The sequence below is a fragment of the Ursus maritimus genome, unplaced genomic scaffold, assembly GCF_017311325.1.
Source record: "Ursus maritimus isolate PB19 unplaced genomic scaffold, ASM1731132v1 scaffold_2, whole genome shotgun sequence".
Lineage (NCBI taxonomy): Eukaryota > Metazoa > Chordata > Mammalia > Carnivora > Ursidae > Ursus > Ursus maritimus.
The window spans coordinates 30559565-30582330 of record NW_024424452.1 but is presented as its reverse complement, the minus strand read 5'-3'; the positions used below and the strand labels follow the sequence as shown (position 1 = coordinate 30582330).

The 22766-nt window shown below is 51.3% G+C and overlaps 1 protein-coding gene across 4 annotated transcripts in view; it reads right to left on the bottom strand.

Annotated features, from left to right (window-relative positions):
• Window positions 1-2532: 2532 nt before the first annotated feature.
• TEKT5 (tektin 5) overlaps window positions 2533-22766 on the bottom strand; it is a 49921-nt gene continuing 29687 nt past the window's right edge. For 3 of the 4 annotated variants that reach the window (XM_008696900.2, XM_008696901.2, XM_040635332.1), the window contains exons 8-9: window positions 5193-5347; window positions 2533-2928 (exon numbers count right to left, since the gene is read on the bottom strand). In XM_008696900.2, coding sequence (XP_008695122.1) covers window positions 2712-2928; window positions 5193-5347 — 372 coding nt within the window. In that variant the 3' untranslated portion in view covers window positions 2533-2711. The remainder of the gene's footprint in view (window positions 2929-5192; window positions 5348-22766) is intronic. The other variant, XM_008696902.2, reaches the window with a different exon arrangement.

The following is a 22766-nucleotide window of genomic DNA, read 5'->3' as shown; positions in this document are numbered from 1 at the left end:
AAAGAGAGTCTTGAGAAAGACATTCCTAAGTGGAAGGGTGTGGACCTTTTAAGGCTCTTGACGCGTGTTGCCAATTTGCGTTCCAAAACTGTATGCACGTGGGTGTCCCGGCCAGCGGGATACTTAGCACACCTGCTTCTAAAGGGTTTTCTTTATTCTTCGGAACATCCCCACGCTTGCCCCTCTGTCTGCGATCGCCTGGACTCTGCTGGCCCCTGTCTGTGCTCTCTGGGCCCCTTTGTCCTATGCCCACACCAGCAGCGCCCCTCTCACTCTCAGGATCTCCCTGCACCAGCTCATCTCTTCCCAAGGCTTTGGGTATCTCCCCAGCCCCCAAGCCCAGCCTCGGCTAGCCTCCCTCTTGAGCTAACCTCCAACACCACGTTTCCACTTGCCTTTCAGATATTTACACCAGGACATCCCTTGGGTGATGATTCCCACTCCCGGCACAAAAGGATAGTTGTGACTTGTCCCTGCCTCTGTCTACCGCCCCCTCACACCAGGCAGGGCATCTCTCTGTCCCATCCTGACCTCCACTTGCCTCCTACAAGCCACAGTCTAAGGACTGTGGCTTCAGCCCCACAAATGTGCCTCCTGCAGCTGTCTGTCCTTCTGCCTTAAATTCTAACAGATGGGTTCCCAAACCCCCTTCTCCCTCCCTCCAACTTCTCTCTCCTCCTGACTCCTCTGCATGGAGAAATTATTTCTAAAACACCAATCTGGTCATTTCACATCCCCACATTAAAGATCCTATGGGCTCCCCCCGCCTGCAGACATGCCTAGATTCATGCCTTCAAGGCCTGAAACAGGAATGAAACTCATTTGTAGAAAAACTGACCCTCTGTCCTCTTTCAAGCAAGCTTACCTCAAGGGCAGTCTCCACTGGACGCTGGATGGTAGGCAGTCTTTAACACCTCTTTAGGACTTGCTGATCTCCCTTCTGAACAAAAGGAGAGAAGCCTTCAGCCAGCATCACGTTGGGCAGACAATACTTCCTAACCAGACATCATTAACAATATTTTGCTTTGTTCAACCCTGGGCACAGGTTCCTGTCTGCATTCATGCTACAAATTTGCCTTTAAAATAAATCTAAAAAAATTTTTAAGTGCAACAACCTAAAAGATGGAGTGAATAACAGTAAAGGTGATGCTTGATTATGGCAGATAGTGGAGGTGTTACTACTGCTCCCAGTGTGGTCCCCGGACTATCAGCAGTATTTGGGGGCTTGTCAGAGCTTTAGAACCTCGGGCTCAGCCTCAGCCTTCCTGACTCAGAATCTGCATTTTTAACACAGTCTGAGGGCACCCCGTGTATGCATAGTAAACTCTGGGAAGTACCGATGTGAATAATGAACTCTGAGAAACACCGACCTCAGGACAAAAAGTTGAAACTATTTCAAGATGATTCGCACACCTCTCCCAGGGTTTCTGCATCTGGGAGCCTAGCTCCCTGCCTTTATTCAGGCTCTTCCTCTCCCCAGAAAGCCCACCCTCTTCTTCCTGCCCTCGTCATCGTTCAGGACTCAGATCCAATAGGACTTGTCTTTATCTTGTTTAATTGAGGTGAATTTCACATGACATAAAATTAACCATGTAAAGGGAGCAATTCTGTGGCATTTAGCTGGGCATCCTCCCCCACCCCCTCCCTCTCCCTGGCACCCAGTAAGCTGCTGTTTTAGGGATTTGCCCATTCTGGACATTGCATATAAATGGAACCGCACGATATGTGGCCTTTTGTGTCTGGTTTCTTTCACTTAGTGTGATGTCTTCCAGGCTCATCTGTGTTGAAGCAAGTGTTTGTTTCTTTTACGCAGAATAAAATTCCATCGCACGGACAGGCTGCATCTTGTTTTTCCATTCATTGATGGACATTTGGGTTGTTTTCACTTTTGAGCTATTGTACTTAGCGCTGCTATGAATGTCCATGTACCAGTGTTATGTTTTTGTTTCTGTTTTTGTTTCTGAGTATCTGTTTCCAGTGCTCCTGGTTATATACCTAGGAATACAACTGCTGGGTCGTGCAAGAGTTCCATGTTTAACGTTCTCAAGCAATGTCACGTCTTCCTAGAGCTTTTCCTTGACCCTCACCTGCCTCGTCCTGCCCCACCCACAGAACTAATGTCCTCTTTTCCTCCCATAACAATTTCAAAAAGCTGGGATTCAAACCCAGGACTTCTGGCTCCAAATCCTAGCTTTTTGCCCCTGCCCCACACAGCAGACAGCTGCCTCCGCCTGGGACTGACCTCATTTTATAGATGAGGGTACTCAGGTCGGGAGCCTGTCCAAGGCCACACAGCTCCTAGGCGACAGCTGGGCTCTGGACTCTCAGCTCCGCCGTCCAATCTTTGGATCCCGTGGTCTACACTGTGCTCCTAAATGCACAAACAGTTTTCAAAACAAAACAAAAAAATGTGCCCCCTTCTATTCCTAGGGATGCCGAGAACCTCACAATGCTCCATCCCCGAGAAATCAGTCTGTCTCCTCCCAGATCTGCCATGAGGCCGGTTCTGCAGCAGGAATGAGCTCCAGGATCTTTGGTTTGGGCACGTTTATTTTGGCTCTGAATATATATATTTATATAATTTGGGTTTTTTTTCTGTGATAGGAGGAAAAGGAGAAAGTGACACTTTATTTTGTTTTTCTGCCTTTCCAACGTTTATGCTGCACACGGAACAGGCGCGGAGCAGGACGCCAGGGGCTGGCAGCAGCGGCTCAGGTGTAGCCCACCAGGCGCGGCGTGCTGGGGAAGGTCTTGCGCATGCTCATGCACTTCTCCTTGTCGATGCAGAGTGTGTTGGCCTTGATGGCCAGCTCGTGCTCCAGCCGGCACTTGGTCATTACCAGCAGCTGCAGCGTGTCCTGTGTCTCCCGCAGTCTCAGCTTGAGGGTCTGCAAGGTGTCGTCGATGGTGAACACCTCGTTCACGAGCCTGTGGCCAGAGCAGAGGAGAAGGCACAGTTCACCGAGCGATCAGCACTGACGTACCTACTAGGTGCCAGGAGCTGGGCCAGGCACTGGAGATTGCTGGTTGCAGGACAGACGAGGCTCAGGGAGCAGGGAGGACAGAGGAAGAACAGGCAGACGGGGAGCGGCTGAGGGTGATGGGCACAAAGGAAGAAACAGGATGTTCAGGGAAACAATCTGGCGGTTCTTCGGTAAGTTAAATGTAGACCTACCATATGACCCAGCAATTCCGCTCCCGGGTATATACCCGTGAGAACTGCAAACAGATACTCAAACAAATTCTTGTTACAGCAGGCCTAGGGAATGAACATGCCATGTGAGCTGTGATGGATGGCAGCTCCATGGCGGGGCTATGGTGTGGATCCCACCTCTGGTTCAGGCCCAGGGAACACACTACTGGAAGGGCTTGAGTTCGATATCAGGGTGGGCTTGCCTGTGGCAGGCCTGTGCTAGAGAGAGGTCACAGAGCAGCCTGGAACCTCTTTGCTCCTTGGGGCTGTAGCCCGGAGCTGTCCAGCAGAACTTTCTGCAGCCACAGAAATGTTCCGTGCTGTCCAATATGGTAGCCTCTGACCACCCACTTGAAATGTGATTCATGGACACAAGGAGCTGAGTCGTCACATTTGTTTCTGTTAATTAATTTAAATGTAAATTTAAATGGGTGTTCATTCTCAGGAATGGGCGTGCATGGGAGCTGACCCAAGAGAGAGGGTCAGAGGGGCAGGGGTTACCTATAGAAGAAACAGGAAAGAAGGCCCAGCGGTGGTAAAGAAAGGATGGGGGGTGAGGAAGGTAATGCATAGATGGGACAGGTCAACTGCTAGAGAGGCAGCCGGCTTGAGTCCTGTTATCTGCTCAGTTCCCAATGCACTCATGCACACACAAAAGCACACACGCAGATACATACAGACATGCAGATACACATAGACACATGTGTGCACACACGTCTGTGTGCACACACGTCTGTGTGCACACACGCATGCACTCCGCCTGGGACTCCTGAGCCCAACGTGTCCCATCCCTGCTCCCCATTCCCCCACTTCAACAGCACAGCTGGTGGACAAGGAGGTGGGGAGCTTGTCCTACAGTAGTAGGTTCTCCAGGACAAACCTGGTCCCCGAAAGCCCTGTTCCGTGTAAGTCCCCCAGGGTGGGTTATCAGAGAGCCCTCAGACCCAGACGGTGTTGGAACCCAACCTGAGCATCTAAGAAGCAGGGACGGGTGCAGGAGGAATGGGAGAGCTTCCCCCAAGCCCTCAGCAGGGACCTGGACCCCTTCCAGACCAGCTGGGGTGGGGCCCTGGACCCTGCACCCACTTCCAGGGATGAAGAGCTTCCAGGCCAGCAGCAGGTAGCCAGGCCTTCAATTCAAAGCCTTGGGTCACTTTCCCTGCCCGCTCCCTGCCAACATACACACCCAGATTTGCCATTTCCTGAGTGATTATCTGGCAGTAACGAGGCTGTGCAAACATCACTCAGTGTCACCTGGAGCCATCCAGCATTTTCTCTCAGAATACTCTTCCTCCCTCTCTTTACTTCTCCAGCTCTCTTCACATCTCCACACATCTAGCTCAGGATGAGGACAAGCCACTGAGTCGTGGGGCATTTGCTGTGTGGCAACAGGGAGCTGATACAGGGCCCCCAGTATGGTGGGCCCACACAACCAAGGGGCCTCCCCTGGTCACACAAATTCCCATGTCTGATGGCCTCTTCCTCCTTTGCCTGGCACTCATCCCATTCCAAACCCCGACCCCATGCTCACAAACCCCTGCTCTGGGGCTTTATGAGCTTTTCACCCCCTCCCAGCGAGGGGGCCCTGTGTCAACAGGAGCAGCCACCCCTTCACAAAGCGGGATGGGCGGGATTAAACTCTTCCAGCATTCACAGAGAACTTTACAAGAGGGAGATGGAGACCAAGGGAGGTGGGAGCTGGAGCCTCTCTTCTGGGCTGGCAGCGGGGTGCAGAAGAAACCCTAGGCCACAGGCCATGTCTCTGGCCTGGGAGGCTCCCTCTCCTTAGCTTTCAGGGGAAAGCTGGAGGGCTCCCAGAGCACAAGGTGGGGGAAGCTATTGAGGGGACCCCAGAACTCCAGACCCCCGCTGTGTCATGTCGAGTTGTGGGGCTACATGTCCTGATTGGTGGTGGTGGGAGAGGGGTCCATTTTTCAGACCCAGGTTTCCTGGGAGCTCTGCAGACGCACCCCTCTCCATCCTGGCCTCCCCCACTCACTTGAACTGTGGGATGTCCCTGCACAGCTCCACATTGGGGCGCCGGGTCCGGCACTCCAGCCTCGTCTGTGCCACCTTCAGTGGGCACTCCTTGGCCATGATGGACCTTTCCAGAAGCATGATGGTATTCTCTGCCTGGAAGATCTCCTGCAGTGTCTGTGGAGAACATGCGGGGTGTGTCATGGAAGCAGGCGCCTCTGGGCTGGGTGCTTAAATGACTCCTTCCTCAACCTTAACAGCCCATGGCACAGGGGCTGCTCTCTTCCTAAGACAACCCTGGGAAAGCAGCTTGAGCACCTCAGGTCACCCAGGACCCTATGAACATGGGTGAGGGGCAAGTGCCAAGGCTGCTTGTGTTTCCAATCTCCAGCAGCCTCTAGAGTCGGCCAATTAGTGTTCAGTGAGAGGTACGGAGGGAAGGGGAGAAAGGCCTTTAAGATGAACAAAATCATCCAAAACAATCCAAAAAGCTCATCTCTGAATCTACTTTAATCTGAATTAATCTAGGTTGTTCTAGATCTCTTAGTAATCCAGAATTTACCTTTCTAGTAACTAGGTCAGTAAATAAACTAGGAAGGGAGGAAGGGAGGAAAGGAAGAAGGGACAAAGGGGGAAGGAATGGGAGAAGAGGGGAGAGAGAGAGAGACTCAAAATTTTTTACTTATGTATAGAAATATTTCCCCCAATATAATGCCCTACAACTGATGAAAGTACAGATGCCAGGAAGGGACAGGAGAGAGCCTGTGACTGGGAATGTTCTGTATCTCGATTGGCATGGAGGCCTCCCTAGGTGTAAACACAGGCAGAAAACCTTTATCCAAATTCATCAAGCTGTACACTTTACTGTAAGAGTGTTATACTTCAATAGAAAATAAAGCCAAAATCAGAAAAAGGTCATCACAAGAAAAGACTGGCAAAATGGTGATATTTGTGTTGGGTCCATGGGGGTCTTCCATGTGTTTGAAGTTTTCCATAATAAAAAATGAAAGCACGAGAGGACGAATGAAGTCGGCCACACTGGTGCTGTCCATGACCAGAAGGAACCCGATCTTGCACTTGGCTGACCATAGGCACACCAGACTCGAGAGTACACCACACACATCACCGCACTGTGGCTGACACGTCCACTCCCCTCCCCCCCATCACCGTGAGCAGTTCTAGTTTTCAGGGTGCCCCTCTCCTTCCAGAAGCCTCTTTGTGGGTGGGCTGCGCTAACACCCCTTCCAGACTTGGCAGGACCCAATGGCGAGGTGACATGTGCTCCCTTCCTGACAAGCCTGGACATGGTACCCCGCCACCCCGACTTCCAACATCCCTCCTTCTGCGAGCTGTTTGTCCATCTCCCTCACTAGCATGTCCACTCCAAGAAGCTGGGGGCCTTGCTTTGTCCATGCGACATCCCCATTGCCAGGAACAGTGAGAGCTGCCAAATAAAACACAAGACACCCGGTTCAATGTGAATTTCAGATTGACAACAAAGCACTCTTTAAGCGTATGTGTCGGCTACTGCACGAGACATACCTACACTAAAAAAATGATAGGTTGTTGCTCTGAAATTCAAGTTTAACTGGGCATCCTGCATTTTTATTTGCTAAATCTACCAACTCTACTCAATGGTAGGAATTCAATAAACAGTCATAAAATGAATGAATCAATGAATCAACCAAACAATCAATCACAGTGGGATCTGGAGGTCTACATGTTTATCTAGCTCCCCCATGGTCCTTATCCCCACTGAGGTTTGGGAATAGTGTGTCCGAAACTTTATACTGTCGGGTCCATCTCAGATTTCGGTATCAGGGAAAACTGTTTACACACGAAAATGCCAGGGCTTCTGAATGGGGTGGGGATTGCAAGTATGAGACCCAGCCCCCACTTTCCAGGACATTACATTCATATTTTTTGTCTATTCGTGAGCAAGAAAATATATTCACAAATCATAACAGGTACTGGGATGACTATTTTACCTGGATTGAGCCCATATTCTATGGGCACCAAGAAATTGCTTAAAACACCACTTTTTCCCCAAAGAATTAAAGTCCTGCCTTCCCTATTAGCTTAGAAAAAAAAGTCTAGAAAGAGAGCATTATGCTATTTCAAGGTAACAACAGGATGATGCCCTTTCCCTACTGGGGTTGAGATGGGCAGCAGGGCTCTGGGAAGGGGCAGGGGGGCTGCTCGGCCTCCTTCAAAGCCCATGAGGAGGAAGGCTGGCTCCCTCACCTGGTCCTCATTGAGCCACCCAGGACCAGAGTGACGCCGCCGACCACGTGTTGGTTAAACATTACCCCATAAGAATGTTCTGTGCTCAGCACACGAGCTTCCATGTAAACACTCCGTTGGGAGGGGGAGCGGGGGGGGGGATATCTCTCTTAGAAGTTGTGGGGATTTTCCTTAGAAACATGCCCTTTTGTGTGTGTGGGGGGGGAGCTGCCACAGATATGCATATTTCAGGAAGCACCACCCCAGCCTGGTACAGAAGAAAACTCAAGCTTTCAGAGACGAACAATGCTTCTTGGCATCACATTGTCCTGTGCAGAAGCCAGCCCCTCCCTCTACCATCCACACGTCTGTGGCCTGTTGGCAGGATGGGGTAAGGAGGACATCACTGAGGGTTCAGCTGCTGGTGGGACTTGCCAGCCCTGCCCCCGCCGTGAAGGCAGCTCCCAGCACGCTCCTCTCCCACCAGTAAGAGCGGCTGCTAAGGGAACCTTGAGAGGCTCAGGGCCAGTGCTCCAAGGCTGTGCTTAGCTTTCTTGCTTTCTCCTATCTGCTCTCTTCATCCCCTGGTCCCCAGCTCAGGGCTGGCAACTGGGGAGCCTGCAACTTGACCGAAGACCTGTCTCTCGAGTCTAGGGATAGTGCTGACACTCATTTAGGGGGTCAATCACTTCTTCCCCCTGCTCATTATTTTACAGTTTTCGTCGATTCCCGCATTGCCTTTCCCAAATGTTCACGGCGCACCTATTAGGTGCAGAGCCCTTCTAGGAATTAGATGCAGCAGTGACCACAACAGATGGAAAAATCCTGTCCTGGTGGAGTTTACATTCTAGCGGAGAGTTCACTCATTCACTGCTCCTTTGTGCAACAAACATTTATTATACACAATACACGTTTCTTAGTAAGCGCCGACAAGTGCTTCCTACAACCCCAAGTGCTTTCTTCAGCATCACAGAAGTTCAAGTTGCTGCCACCCTCTCTCGATTAAAAAAAAAACAAAAACAAAAAAACCTTATGGGATGTCTTCAGTGTGCAGGATATTGGTGGGGGGCCGGGGCCACGCGAGGGGCATTGGATACAAGTTCATCTCTGTTCTCGGGGAGCCCCCTCGTGAGCACGGCGGAGGGGCCAGGACACAACCCCGAGATGAACAGCAGTTCCAGGAGAAGTGAAATACATCAATTCTTTTTCAAGCCTGCCAACCGCTTCCAGGAAGGGGGGCCAGCCCTGGAGGAATCCGGAGGCTTCTGCGGGCAACAGGTTGTAGCTACATTTTAACAGTTTTGTTCTGCCTTCCGTGTATCCTTCTAGCTACTCTCTAGTTAAGGTGAGGGCTGTTGGTTCTCCATTGACACAAGGGATATAAATACATCTTAAATGAATGTGTTTTTAAGCATTTTTCAGGGACTGGCGTTACACCGAAATATAAACTAAATATTACCCCAGGTGGCTTGTGGATATGGTAAAATTGGGAAGGTGGCCCTGGGGGTGACTGGATTTGGGAAACCCTGTACCACACTGTCTCCCAGGTGCAGATACAGCAGGTGAGAGAACTGGAGGGGAGCCGGGGAGCTAGGGGAGCAGTCACAGACCAAATGAGGATGCCAAGGGCCAGGGGCCCCTGTGACGTCCCCCACCTCCCATGTCCTCAGGGCTGGCATCTGGAGGTGTTGGGGGAGGGGGTGTGTGTCCTGGGACTGACTGGTGTTTGTTTTTCCGAGTCGCCACCTCCTGTCTCCCATTGGCATTTCTTGAGCGGGCCTGTCCGTGGATTTTCCAGAAAGGTAGGGGTTTTCCAGAATTGGGCACTCTACAACCGATCGATGAATCACACCCAAAGCAAATCTGCCCAGGTGATTGTACTCTGCCAAAACTCTTCCCCATAGCCACATGCCCAGCCTCTATCACTCACAGCCAGGATCCTTTTCGTTAGAAGGGAGAAAAAAGCCACATGCACACACACATATACTCATTCTGTCTTGGGGGCAGCCCCTGCCCCCCACCCCAGTCCTGCCAGCCTAGGCAGCTCTAGAAGTCCCATGTGCAATGACGCAGTCTCCAAAAGTTTGAGGAATGTGATCTCCAAGGACCGGGAGGCAGAGACCAAGTGGACTGACCAGGGGCAAGAGCTGGAGACACAGCAGCCTTGAACTTCGCGCTCAGGAGGAAGTTCAGGGTTTGCTTGGTGCCAGCATAGGCTCTAAGGGCCAGCCTGGCCAACCAAGCTCCAGGCCAGCCTGGTCCCTGGACCCCAAATTCCATAATGTCCCCTGGGAGAAGAGCCCCAACTCTAAGAGGGTGACCCACATATCCCAGTACATCCGCTCCTGGGTAAAACTGCTGTATCCCAAGACTGCTAGGAGCATCCACGTCGAGGATGTTGAGTGCAGTGTCACTTGTAACGGGCAGTGAGCTGGCAATGGGTGCCCCTGACCAGGGAGAAGGACAAGTAAAAGACAGCAAATGGGCGCTGCAGCGGATTTCGGGGGGCCATTAGCGGCAGAGGATTAGGCATGGGTAGGACCAAGCCTGGGTCTTTAAAACTATACAGGGTGAGAAAAGAAGGAAACAGACTGAACTGTATTACACAATCCCTTTTGAGAAAATTAAAAATCCCCGCACCTACCACAGCCACAGACATTTAGTAAGAATACCTCTCGACCAAGAGAGCCACGTTCAACAATTAGAACGGTCATCTCTGGGAAAGTCGTCTACGGGAGAAAGAGAGCGAGCGTGAAGTATGGGGATAAAAGAAAGGAAACAAGAAATAAGCAAAAAGCTTTTTACAAACAGGATGTACCAAGAAGTGAGGAGTATGATAAACTCCTCTCTCTTCACTGAGGTCAAAAAAGGAAAACGTTCCCACAACCCTACCAGATTTAAGCTTCCTTTTAAAATAACTTTAGTTTTTTTTAATGGGAGAAAGCCAATTAAAGAATAAAATACCATCTGATAGTAAAGTGTATTGTTTCTTCAAATTGCTGCATGTTAATTTTTTTTTTTTTTTTGTAGGCTCCACACCCAGCATGGAGCCCATCACGGGGCTTGAACTCAAGACCCTGAGATCAAGACCTGAGCTGAGATCCAGGGTTGGACGCTCAACTGACTGAGCCACCTAGGCGCCCTGAATTTGGCTGTGTGTTAGAATCATCAGACGCCTGGGCCCCTCCCCCAGAGGTTCTGTTTTCCTGGGTGTAGGTATCAGAGGTTTCAGGAGCCCCCCGAGTAATTCAAAAGGGCAGTCACAGTCAGGAACCACGGGTGCACGTGATACAGAGACAGGCCAACACTGAAAGTCTCCAAGGGAAGGAAATGGGTTAATGACCCATTCGGGGGTTTGGTGTTGTACATCAAGGCTGGCTGCCTTGGCAGGAAGGCCGGAGTACGGTAAAGGGATTAAGTTCATCATGCACGTGCACGCGCACAGGCACGCGCACACAGAATGAGTGTCCCAAACACCTCCACTTCCCTTTGCAGTCACCCACCCGCCTACTCCCAGAGATAGTGTATCCCCTACATCCTCATCAAACCCACACACTCCCACCGCAGGGCCTTTGCACTGTCCCCTCTGCCTGGATGCTCCTTCCCCAGACATCCACATGGCTCATTCTCTTACCTCCTTCAGGCTGTGGCTAGAATGCCCAGAAGGCCTTCTCGGACTATTTCCTTTAAAACTGCAAGCCCCGAAGTGGCCAGCACACCCAAATGCCCAAACCCCTGCTTTATTTTCTCGATAGTCCTTGTACCAGCTGACATACTATGTGTTTTACTCATTAACGTTGCTCATCTCTCCTAACCAGAAAGTACGCTCCAAGTGAGGAAGGACTTTTGTTTTGCTCACTCCTGAATCCCCAGTGCTTGTACCAGTCAACGCCTGGAACAGAGTAATAATAATAATAACGAATGTCCAACACCTGAAATAGTGCTTACTGGGTGCCAGGCACTTTGGCGGGGGGACTTTCATCAGTGCCCAAAGAACACTTGTCCCCACGATGGACTAATACACACCACGGGGTGTTTGGTTAAAAAGAGGACAGAGGTTGGCACTGGACTACCTGAGTGTATCTAAATCCTAGTGCAAGCTGGTTGGCCTCAGCAAGTGTCCTAGGCTCTCTGAGCCTTTTCAGTGAAATGGGAAAACTGCACAGAGGGGAGACTTGGTGACTGGGGGCAGGCCTGGAAGGAGACCCCCCACGGCCTGGCACGCAGAACTGGGAGACACATATGCACGTCTTCAGAGCCACGTGAAGAGCACACATGCCACATCCTGCTCTTCCCAGAGCAAGCATGTGCACACATGTGTGTGCGTTTCTCCTACAAATACACCCTGGAAAGAGCCACACGAAAGTCATCGTGCCCCCTCCCCATCTTTCCTAGGCCAGGTAGAGTGATCTCTCTCTCTCTTGCTTCTTCTCTCCTCCTCTCTCCTTGGCCCCTGAGCCCCAGAAACACCCCCTTTCCTGCAGGCCCTAGGGGTGTTAACCTTCTTACTCCCACAAAGCCCAAGTAGGGGGAAGAGGCTCCCGGGGATGGGCAGCGCACAGCCCAGCTCACCCGAGGCTGGGCGGGTCGCTGCAGGATTGGCCCAGGGGGTCACCCCATGGGAGGAGCCCCAGCAGCCTTGGCCCAGAAGCTGGAAGCTGGAACTCAGTAGAGAAGGAGGTGGTGGCAGTGGAGGGCTCACCACACCACACTCCGCTCCCCAGGCCCCAGCTCTGGGCTCTGCAAGCTGCTGCTGCAGGCTGCCTGCCAGTCAAGGCTGTGAGACCGGGGCTGTGGGGGATTCCTGAGCTTCCACATGCAGTGCATGGGGGGTGGGGAGTGTCAGGTCACTTCAGGCCACTGAGCACCTCCGCAGTCACACAGATCTAGGTACAAATGCCAGCTCCTGCTCTTCTTCACTGTGTGACCTTGAACAGGCCACTCAACCTCTCTGTGCCTCATGCAATCAAGTCCTCAACATCCACTGAGCCCCTTCACTGAGTAGCCCCTTTTCATGAGCCAGACACTGGGTGGGCCACTGGTTCTCATGTGCAAATAACGTAACAATAATGTACCCACAAGGTTGTTGTGAGCATTACAGTACATAACGTGTGTAAAGTGCTTAGGCCAGTGCCTGGCACACACCACGGGGCTGTCCTGCATCCCCACTCTATCCCCAACCCCCATCCCGCAATGTTCAGGTTGTTAGATTTTTCCTTTGGGATCACTGGTCTTTTTTTTTTTTTTTTTACTGTAAGACAACAGGACACTGAGATTCATTTGACAGGATCTGTCTTCGCAGGCATCGTAAATTCCCTCAGACCTCCAGGCCAGGGCTCAGACTTAAGCTCCATTAACCCACTTATTTGGATATTAGGGGTCAAGGCAGCCTGTGCAGGAGGGGAGGAATGTCCTCTTTCCCAGCCTCTGGAATGTGGCTCAGAGAGGGAGCCAGCCTCCGGCAGACGGCAGCCCACATCCTCCCAGCACCCCCCAACCAAACTTCTTTTTGTTAACCGACCCCCGCCCCCAGACAGATGTCCAGCCACAGGGGCCTCCACGCGGGGTGTCTTGGAGGTAGGAGCCCTGGCAGGAAGTCAGGAGACCAGGTTCCCATCCAAACCCTAACACAAACCAGCTGTGTAACCCACACCCCCACTCAGAGCCATGGGCCGCACAGGCAATTTCCTTACCCAGCACATGGGGACCAAGGCCCATGCTCCCTTGCTGGCTAGGGTCCTCTCGGTCTCCCAGATCAGGCGATGTGCTCTACACCCCAAACCCTCATCAGTCTCTCCGTGCACCTGGAGCCACTTCCCTGGGACCCAGCCTGAGACCTGCTAGCCGCAGGGATGGCTCTGGTGTACATGTTTTTGTGTTTAAGTCTTCAAGTCAACCCCCTCCAGATGTCAGGGAGTCCTGGTACATGGCCTTCCGGAGCATCTTGAAGATGTTCCAGACAGTGGACAGATTTCTCTGTAAAGGTCTATGTGGTAGATATTTCAGGCTTTCTGAGCCATCTGGTCGCTGTCACAACTACTCGGGCACTGGTAGCACAAAAGTAGCCGCAGATAACATGTAATGCACAGAGGTGGGGGAGGGATCCTGGGTTTCAATAAAACTTTATGTACAAAAACAGGCCGAGTGGGGGCAGGGTTGGCCCTGGGGCCGGAAGTTGGAGACCCCTGCTGTAGCCCAACACAGTCAAGTCCTGATTACCCTAAGCAGCCCATGTCATGCAAGGCTGCTGGTCCTCTGAGATTTCCTGAATTCAGAGAATTTCTCTGCTGCCTTCCTACTCAAAATGCAGTCCGTGGACCGGCATTACTGGACGCTGAGAGCATATTAGAAATGCAGCGTCTCAGGTCCTGCCCCAGACCTACCAAGGGAATCTGTGGTTTAACGAAACCCTGAGGTAATCACATGCACATTAAAATTTAAGGTGGGAGGACAGGCTCGGATCTGTAGTTTGAGGCAGATTTCTCTGGCTGCCATTTGGAGGGCAGACAGAGGAAACAAAGGTGGGAAGCAGGAGGGCAATGAGCAATGGAGAGGCAAGAGGACCCACACCAAGGCGGGATGGAGAGACATGGGACGAACAAGGTCATAGGGGTATTCGAAAGGCAAAATGGGGAGCACTGGTAACAGATGGGAGCGTACCAAGTGGGGAGAGGCAATGTTTCGCAGACCTCAGCCTGCCCAGCCCCTCAGATCAGGAGGAACCTCCTAGAAGAGAGAGGTGAAAGCCACCAGCCTGCATTCGAATGCCAACACCAAAGTGCTGAGCATGTGGCCTTAGCAAATCACTGCACCTCTCCGAGCCTCAGTACCCCCAACCATATAATGGAGATATAATGGAGATAACAGTAGGGTGACCATGAGGATTGATGTAGGCACCCCATGTTTAGCACTATGGCTGGCACGCAGCAAGCACGCTCTAGATCTGGGTTTCTCAACCAGAGCACTTTCCGTCTGTTCATCTGTCCATCCATGTATCCATCCGTCTACCTATTTACTACCTTTTCCTTCTTTTCCTTTTTTTTTGGCCAAGCCTTAATGCCAGGAGACCAGGGCTTCTCAACCTTGGCACTCCTGACATCAGGGGCTGGGTTACTGTCTGTGGCAGGGGTGGCCCTGTGCACTGTGGGATGCTAGTAGCGTCCTGTGTCACTCGCTAAATGTCAGCACCGCCACCTCCCCTGCCAAGTCATAATAACAAAAACATCCCCATTGTCAGATGTCCCCTTGGGGTGCAAAAGTGTCCCATTGAAGGGTCATCCATCTAAATGTTACCTGTTCTTATTTTTTTAAGATATATGTATTTGAGAGACAGAGAGAGAAGGAGGGAGAGAGAACACACTGCGTGTGAGCAGGGGGAGGAGCAGAGGGACTGAATCCTCAAGCAGACTCCCCGCTGAGCAGAGAGCCTCCCGTGACCATGACCTGAGCCGAAATCGAGTTGGTCTCTTAATCAACTGAGGCACCCAGGCATCCCTAAATGTTGCCTGTTATTATTAACCATTGCCATTATTAGTAGTCTTATGCTGTCCCCAGGGGAGTGGGGGGATGTTCACATTAACTCCAACCAGGAACTCTGCAGCAAGACACCTGGACGCAAATCCTGGCCCTGCCATCTACTAGCTGGGGTGGGACAGGCCTTAGGCAAGTCACTCGACCTTGGTTTCCTCATCTGTAAAACGGGGCTAAAAAGGATTCCTTCTTTATAAGGCTGCAGGAGAGAAAGAGGACTTAACACAAGAAAACCACGGAGACCCCTCTGCTCACAGTAAGCTTAGTCTTTAGAGTGAAATCTTTTCTTTCTCCTGTTTGCAGCCTGATGGCTGACCAGACTCAGACTGTGATCAGCCACCCTCAGCTCTAGCAGGGGAGCAGATGAGGGCAAAGCCCAAGCACCCACCCCAGCCCCGTGTATGGGGAAAGGGTGAGGTCCATGCTGGAAATGGGCTCTGGCCATGTGTGAGGTGTGAAAGACAATTGCCAGGTCTGCCTCGGCCGAAACCAACCTCGCAGCTCAGCGGAAAAGTGCGCTGATATTCCTGGCTGGAACAGAAATCCACCCAGAGGCTTTGAAAGGGGGGATGGGTCTGGCGGGGTTGTTTGCCATGTAAAACTATCTGCCTGTGTCTTGTGACAGCAGAGAAAGCGTCTAAGGCCAGGAAAGGATTTTTGATGTGGAGGGAAAAATGGATTTAGCAGTTCCAGCCAGCCTTAGGCTTGCGGCTGCTTTGTGCAACCTCGCAAATTCATTGTTTTCCAAACTGCGTGAAGCCAAGGAGGTGCCCGGCTCAAGGGCAGCTTTCCCAGCTCAGGGTGGGAGAGGCGGATTGGAATCCTTTTGCTGGTCAAATGGTGGAAGGTTTTCAAGTGCAGCCAAGCCCAGAAGCAAGGAGAGAAAGGACAGGAGTGCTCCAGAGTGACCTCACCAGAAATTCAGGTCCTGAGATCTCCAGAGCATGGTGTCCTGAACGTGGCACCTTGACACTTGGAGACACATACTTCTTTGCTCTGGGGGCTGTTCTGTGCCTTGTGGAGTGTTTAGCAGTAGCCTGGGTTTCTACCCACTAACTGTTAGCTCACCGCCCTCCCAGTTGTAATGACCTAAACGTCTCCAGACATTGGCAAATGCCACCGGGGAGGAAATTCACCCCAGGTGAGGAGGAGGATAGATGTTGACTAAGGCCGGCTCCCAGTCACTGCCGTCCAGAGGTGGCCAGCTGCCTTCAGACAGTGCCAAGCCAATGCAAGCACCAGCTGCAGAGAGGCCGTCTGAGGTCGGGGGTCCTGCAACTCCTGGAGGGGATTAGAAACTGGCGGAGGCTCCCTGCTAGAGGGGACACTTGTGTGAGTGTGAAAATCCATGGGAATCCACTAGCTCAGGTCTTCAAGCGTCTCCTTAACATGTATTACAATTTTTAATTGTGTTTATTTTTGAAAACTAGTCTCCCCCATTAGAACATAAGCCCCCTTGAGGGCAGAGATCTTGTCTCTTTCATGTTGGATCCTCAGATGTGCTAAGTGAGTATCTGCTTCAGGGAGGGAGGGAAGTAAATATTTGTTGCATGTCTACACCTGGGAGACACACCTAGAGGAACTTGTTAAAATGCAGATGGATGGACCTCAGAGTTTCTGATTCAGAAGGGCTGGAATGGAGCCCAGGAATTTGCATTTCAAACATGGTACTGGGTGATGCTGATGCTGTTGGTCCAAGGACCACACTCTGAGAAACACTATACTTGGAACCTCTTGGATCAGGAAGTTTAAAAGGTTGGATAGCCAGGCCACACCCCAACCACTTAAATCAGAATCCCTAGAGGTGAGACCCGGGCATCTGGGTGATCCCAGTGTGCAGCCAAGCTCGAGAACCGCTCACCTGTACCTTCCCCTCTGATCTCACAGCTGGCAGGATTACTCCTGCCTTATACATTAAGACTCAGAGATTCAGAGGAGTTACTTAATTTCCCGAGATCTCTCAGCTCTACCAACATTCATCCCTGGTCTTCTGACTCCAGACACCTGTTCTTTCTGCCACTTTGCTTGCTCCTCCCTCCACATCAGACATGAGACCAGGCTTTTTACCATCTTTCCAGCTGATATTCATGGAGCGCCAGCACGGTGGCCAACACAGCTATTGTCATTCTCACAAATATCTGCCAACCATTACTGCTCCCATTCTGCAGAAGGGGAAAACTACGGCACACAGGCGAAGCCAGGGGGCCTTGGCCACTTAGCCAGGAAGTTCTAGGGCCAGAACTGAACGCTGCCATCTGCCCTGCACCATGGGGCTCACACATGGGGGAAGCAGAATGTGGAAAGGCTGGGGGAATCTGGACCAGGACAAGGTAAGCAGATGCAATGGAGTGTACATGAAGTCGGGCAGCAGGTCCCGAGTGTGCATACAGCCAAGGACCCATAAGCGGATGAGCCACTACCTGGAAGAAATAGGAAACCGCTGGGACCCAGGTGAGACCAAGGCAACTCTCCACCTCCACCAGGCAGCCTCTTATAGTCTTCCTGTCTCAGCTGCAACCAATCCCAGTGATTGCCCCACCCTCAGCTTCCAGTTCAAGCATATGATTGGCTGACACCAGCTGAAGAAGCATATGATTGGCTGACACCAGCTGAAGCTCGCGGATGGGAGGGGGGAAGGAAGAGCTTCCCGGAGTATTGGTGGTGGCCGCAAAGTGAGCCCGAGACAGCCTCACTTGTACTGCCCACCACCAGCTGGGCCTTTCTGGTTCTCTCCCCTTCCCTCCCCCCTCTCCTGTCTGGTCCCTCCAACTTCCTGCCTTTGTTGGCTACCTTCCCAGCTCCGGACCTCGGCTTGCTCTTCCTGATTCCAGCAGTTTCTCTCCCATTTGTTCAGTGTCACTGAGGACAGATAATTGGTGACACAGTCCGACCCCCCCCCATCACCCTGCCCTCAGAACTGCCCGCACCTGAGCTCTCGTGGGCCCCTCCTGCTGGGTGTCCTCAGGCACACGTGGCCCAGGTACAGCAAGGAGACTTATGCCCACGTGACACAGGTGAGTCTTTGATTCCTCTTGGCACAAAGGTGTCAGGCAGAGACCTATTACATGCCGCCCTGAGGTTTTCCTGAGTTATCCTGCCATACCCACCTACCATCTGTACAGTGATTTCATATTTTTCTTCAAATCAACTCCCTTTTCAGCCTCTGACAAATGTATTTGAAATGGGATCTGTTTTATTGCCACAAGTGGAAAACCAATCTCCCTCGCCATTAATAGAAGGTACCAGAACAAGAGAGAAAATGGGGAAGAGAGGGTAAGTCTCACTAAGTTCTTTTGTCTTTAGGGGTTCAAAGCCTGCCCGAGACTTGATGCCTCGCTGTCAGATAGATGTTAAAGGCAAAGTAGCATCACTTTCCAGTCCTCGTGCTGTGGGAAAGGCTGATGGTGAGCATCTGGAAGGGGAATTTTCTCACAAAGCTGCAACGATGTTGAAGGCCTGGCCCCCGCCCCTCCTCACCAGACTGCCCTCAGCCACAGGGGCAGGCGGGCAGGCTCCACTTCCCCTGGGCTGGGCCAGTTTTAGAAAGAGCCGTCAGTAGCTTGGCTGCGGGTACCGGTGCTGGATGGGATCCGGCTGCTTGCAAAGCACAAAAGTATTTCCCACTCCACAATGGGTTCCAGACCTCCTTGGACAAACAGAGGGGCTGGCAGTAGGAGTTGGGGTGCTCAGATCGCAGGCTTTGGGCCCTCACCCCTCAGACACTGTGACTTCCTGCCCTGGCACCGCCTCCCAGGGAAGGGTGTTCTGCTGGTGTTAATGACCACTTGGAAAGCAAAACCCCAAAGACACCTCAGAGCGAAACAAAGGCTTTCAAGGTTAAAATTCATAGTCCCTCTGTGTTCTGTTAAACTCTTCCCATGCCTGACTGCTTTATACATCTGCTTTCCTGCATTTCCTCCCATGCGTGGAGCAAAACGTGCCGATGCATGAGCCTACTGGAACCCAGGCGAGTAATGCAGATGAGTGCAGTGGCCTATGACAGGGGTGGTGGTGACACCAAGGCAAACTGGAGGGCCCAGGCCCTATGCAAAGAAATGCAGTGCCCACTCAGCTCCTGCCCGCTGTTCCCCTGTAGAAACCTGAGCTCAGAGTTGCTAGAGCTACCCATTTCTCTAGAGATTCTGGAAATCTGAACTTTTATGTGAAATCTCTGTTTTTTGCCAAAATGTTAAAAACAAAAACAAAAACAAACCCTCTATGAGAGTGCATACAAATGTATGGACATGAATGTCCATAGCAGCTTCGAAGATGACAGCCCAAACCGGAAACAACCCTCATGTCCTTCAACAGGTGAATGGATGAGCAAATTCAGGTATGTGGATACAATACATACCAGGGGTGGATACGTACAATATACTATCCACACAACACACACTGCTCAACAATAAGGAGTAAACCAGGACTCTCAATTATGCTGAGTGAAAGAAGCCAAATGAAAAAAAAAGTGCATATGGTATGTTTCCCTTTATAAAATAGTCAAGAAAATGCAAACTCATCTATAGGGACAGAAAGCAGATTGGTTGTTGTGGGGGGTGAGGGTGAGGTGGAGAAAGAGATGAGAAAATGGCACAAGGAAACCTTTGATATGTTCACTACCTTGATTGAGGTGGTGGCCTCATGGCATTTATTTGTCACAACTTCTCAGATTGTACACTAAAAAACATGCACCTAAGGGGAGCCAAAAGGGCCAAAGAATAGGTGGGCCAAGTCCAGCCCACGGACTCCTAGTGTTTGTGCTCAGATTTAAACCACCCAGCCAGCATTTACGTCATGCCTGGTGCACCATGCATTTCGTGAGGCGCTGGGTTTGCAAAGGTGAGGGGCTGCTGAGTTCTCCAGTCAGCAGTGATGCAAAGAGGCCCAGTCAAGGAGAGGATGGTGACCCATGGACACTGGCAGGTGCTACCCAAAGAGAGCCTGTCACCTGTACTCTTAGGCCAAACTCTCAAGGATTTCTGAGAAATCTAAAGCAGTAGCACTTTTGTTCTCTGTAAATCAAATGCCCTCTTAACTAACTGCCAGCTAATCCGTGGGTACCATCAAAAGCAAACAGGGCAGCAGGGAGGCCATAGCGGTAATCCAGGCAAGAGATGGTGGAGGCCCAGCCAGGGTGGAGGAGGAAGGGGCAGTGAGGAGCAGTGAGCTTCTGAAAATAGAACCAACCGGATTTGCTGATGGAGCAGACATGGGGTGGGAGAGGAAGAGAGGCATCCAAGTGGGCCCCAAGGTTTGGGACTGAGCACCTGAAAGTCAGAGCCCCTGGAAGCCACTGGAAGCCTCTAGAAGCATCTGGAAGCCATAGCCACAGAGGGAAACGATGCAGCAGGAGGCGTCCTCAGGGGAAAGCTGGCTCCTGTTTGCTGCCTCTAACTACAAGGAGGCCCACACCACATTCAAGGAGAGAGCTGTTGAGAGGAAGTCAAGAATCCGACTTATCTCTTTGGACAACCTGACTGAGGCTATGCTTCTGGCTTATCCTGACCCCCTGCTCCTAGCGTCCTCGTTTGCTCCAACTACATTCACATCCAAGATGGGAAAATGTGATTTTGACTCAAGGGCTCGCATGACCGAGGGGTGGCAGAAACCCCAGAGGGACGTCTGCCTCTGCACAAGTGAGGCGATCTGGGTAACAGGGTAAGATCCATCAGAGAGGGGATGACTGGGCTCGGCTTGGAAGCTTGGGAACAAAATGCAATGAGGGCAGATCAGATTCAATCGGATGCCTGAGGTTTGCCTTTTGGAAGGATTTGGTTCCCTCAATACTCTGAGTCTGGAATAGGGGAGGAGAGAGGGAGGGAGAGAGGAGAAGGGAAGGAGACAGCTGCTCACCCAGATGTCTGTCAAAGCCAACTTCGCCCTAAAAGCAACACTCCAACACTCACACTCCCACACTCTGGCTACATCCTCCTGGTGGTGTTGCAGGCCCCCGCCCCCCCACCGCCACTGGTTCAAAACGCAGACCCTCAGGTCCAGCAGACCTGCTCAGCCAGAACAGCTTTTCAGTGCCATACCCAGGTACTATCTACAGGACTGCACACGTAGTACTATCTGACACACACGGGTCTACACTGCTGTTTTCCAAGAGTCAGGCTGCCACCAAACACGCTAACCATGTCCACCATACCCCCCTCACATCACTCATCCTATATGAACAATCTTTTCTATAAATCAACTGTTACAAAAAAACCCTCAAAAGCATTTATTCAAAAATAAAACTTTGTATCACTCTGATCAGTGGAAAATCTGCATCATTCCCCTTAAGTGCAAATAACCATAAAAATGCATGAAACGAGATGCACGTAAAACCCCGTTATTTAAACTCTGGCTAGATGCTGCCATCTGTCCCAGGTTCTTAGCCCAAGGCTGGCACTCTGTTTAAAAGAGGCGGAGAGGGGCGCCTGGGTAGCGCAGTCGTTGGGCGTCTACCTTTGGCTCAGGGCGTGATCCCGGCGTTCTGGGATCGAGCCCCGTATTGGGCTCCTCCGCTGGGAGTCTGCTTCTTCCTCTCCCACTCCCCCTGCTTGTGTTCCCTTTCTAGCTGGCTGTCTCTCTATCAAGTAAATAAATAAAATCTTTTTAAAAAAAATAAAATAAAAGAGGCGGAGAGGGCATTCTAGCATGCGATCAGGACTTCCCCTTGAGAACATTTCGAGGACTGAAACAGGATTGAAGGAAGAACCACTTTGTTGCTCGAGCTACACCCGCTGTCACTTGCCTTGACCAGGGCCTGGCTCCCACACTGCAGGATAAGCACTGCTCTATAGCGGTGTCCCCATACCCCACCCCTTGCACCTTTCCCCCACATTAAGAGTCCATCCCCTACAAGGCATATTCAACTGGGTCGCTGGATACAGGTGGGGACTTATGCTGATCTGGAGTCCCAGGGAGGGCCGGGCAGCTCTCAGGAAGCATTGGTTCTCAAGGCAGCAGTCTGCTCCCAGGTCATCAACTGCTTCAGCCCAGAGAAGTCACCAGCCTCTCTTCTAGCCGAGGTCAATATGCCTGGGACACACCCCAGGCCCCAGAGTGCAAGGATGAAGTGCATGGATGAGGTCTAGGCCAAGTTACAAGGTTTGGGGTGTGGCTTTGGGGATGGAACCCTAGGATCACAGTGAACAGCTAAGGCTATCTATGCACCTCCAAACCCCTGCTGGATTCAAAGTCCGCATGGGGAACTACATAGACCTGGCCTTTTGAAGTGGATTCTACCTTTGCAGCACAGGTGAGGATGGGGGCCTAGAATTCTCCAGAAATGCTCCTTGCCAAGGGGAAGCAGGCTGAGCTCAACAATTAACAGTTAAAATTTTAAAGGGAGCGTTTCTAATCCTCCAGCTGAAGCAAACCATTGAAAGGCGACATGGTTGCTATGTATTTATTTTCGTTCCATCAACTCCTTTTATTGCCTTAGAAAAACACAGTGTGGGATCATCACCAACCAGAAGACAAGTCCTCACTCAGGGAGTACTGTCAGTGGTGTCGGGCTGGGGTTTGGTGTGTTTCACATGCGTGCTGGCCTATTTGCAAAGCAGCTGGTCATTAGATAACGAATATTAATAAAAATCCACACAGTTGCAAAAATTCATCAGTGTGGATGAGACTGTTAGTAATAATTCCAAACTTCCCTGGAGAAATTTAGGAAAAAGGCTTTGCGCCCCACTGCCACCCAAAATATCCTTTTTCTCCCCATTGATGATGACATGAATGCTTACAGTTACCTTTCATTGAATGTTTACCATGCGCCAAGCACTGCGCTCAGGGTGCCACAGAAATCTACGCGCTGATCAACTCTAAGTAACGTCATCAAGTAGCAGTTCTCGTTCCC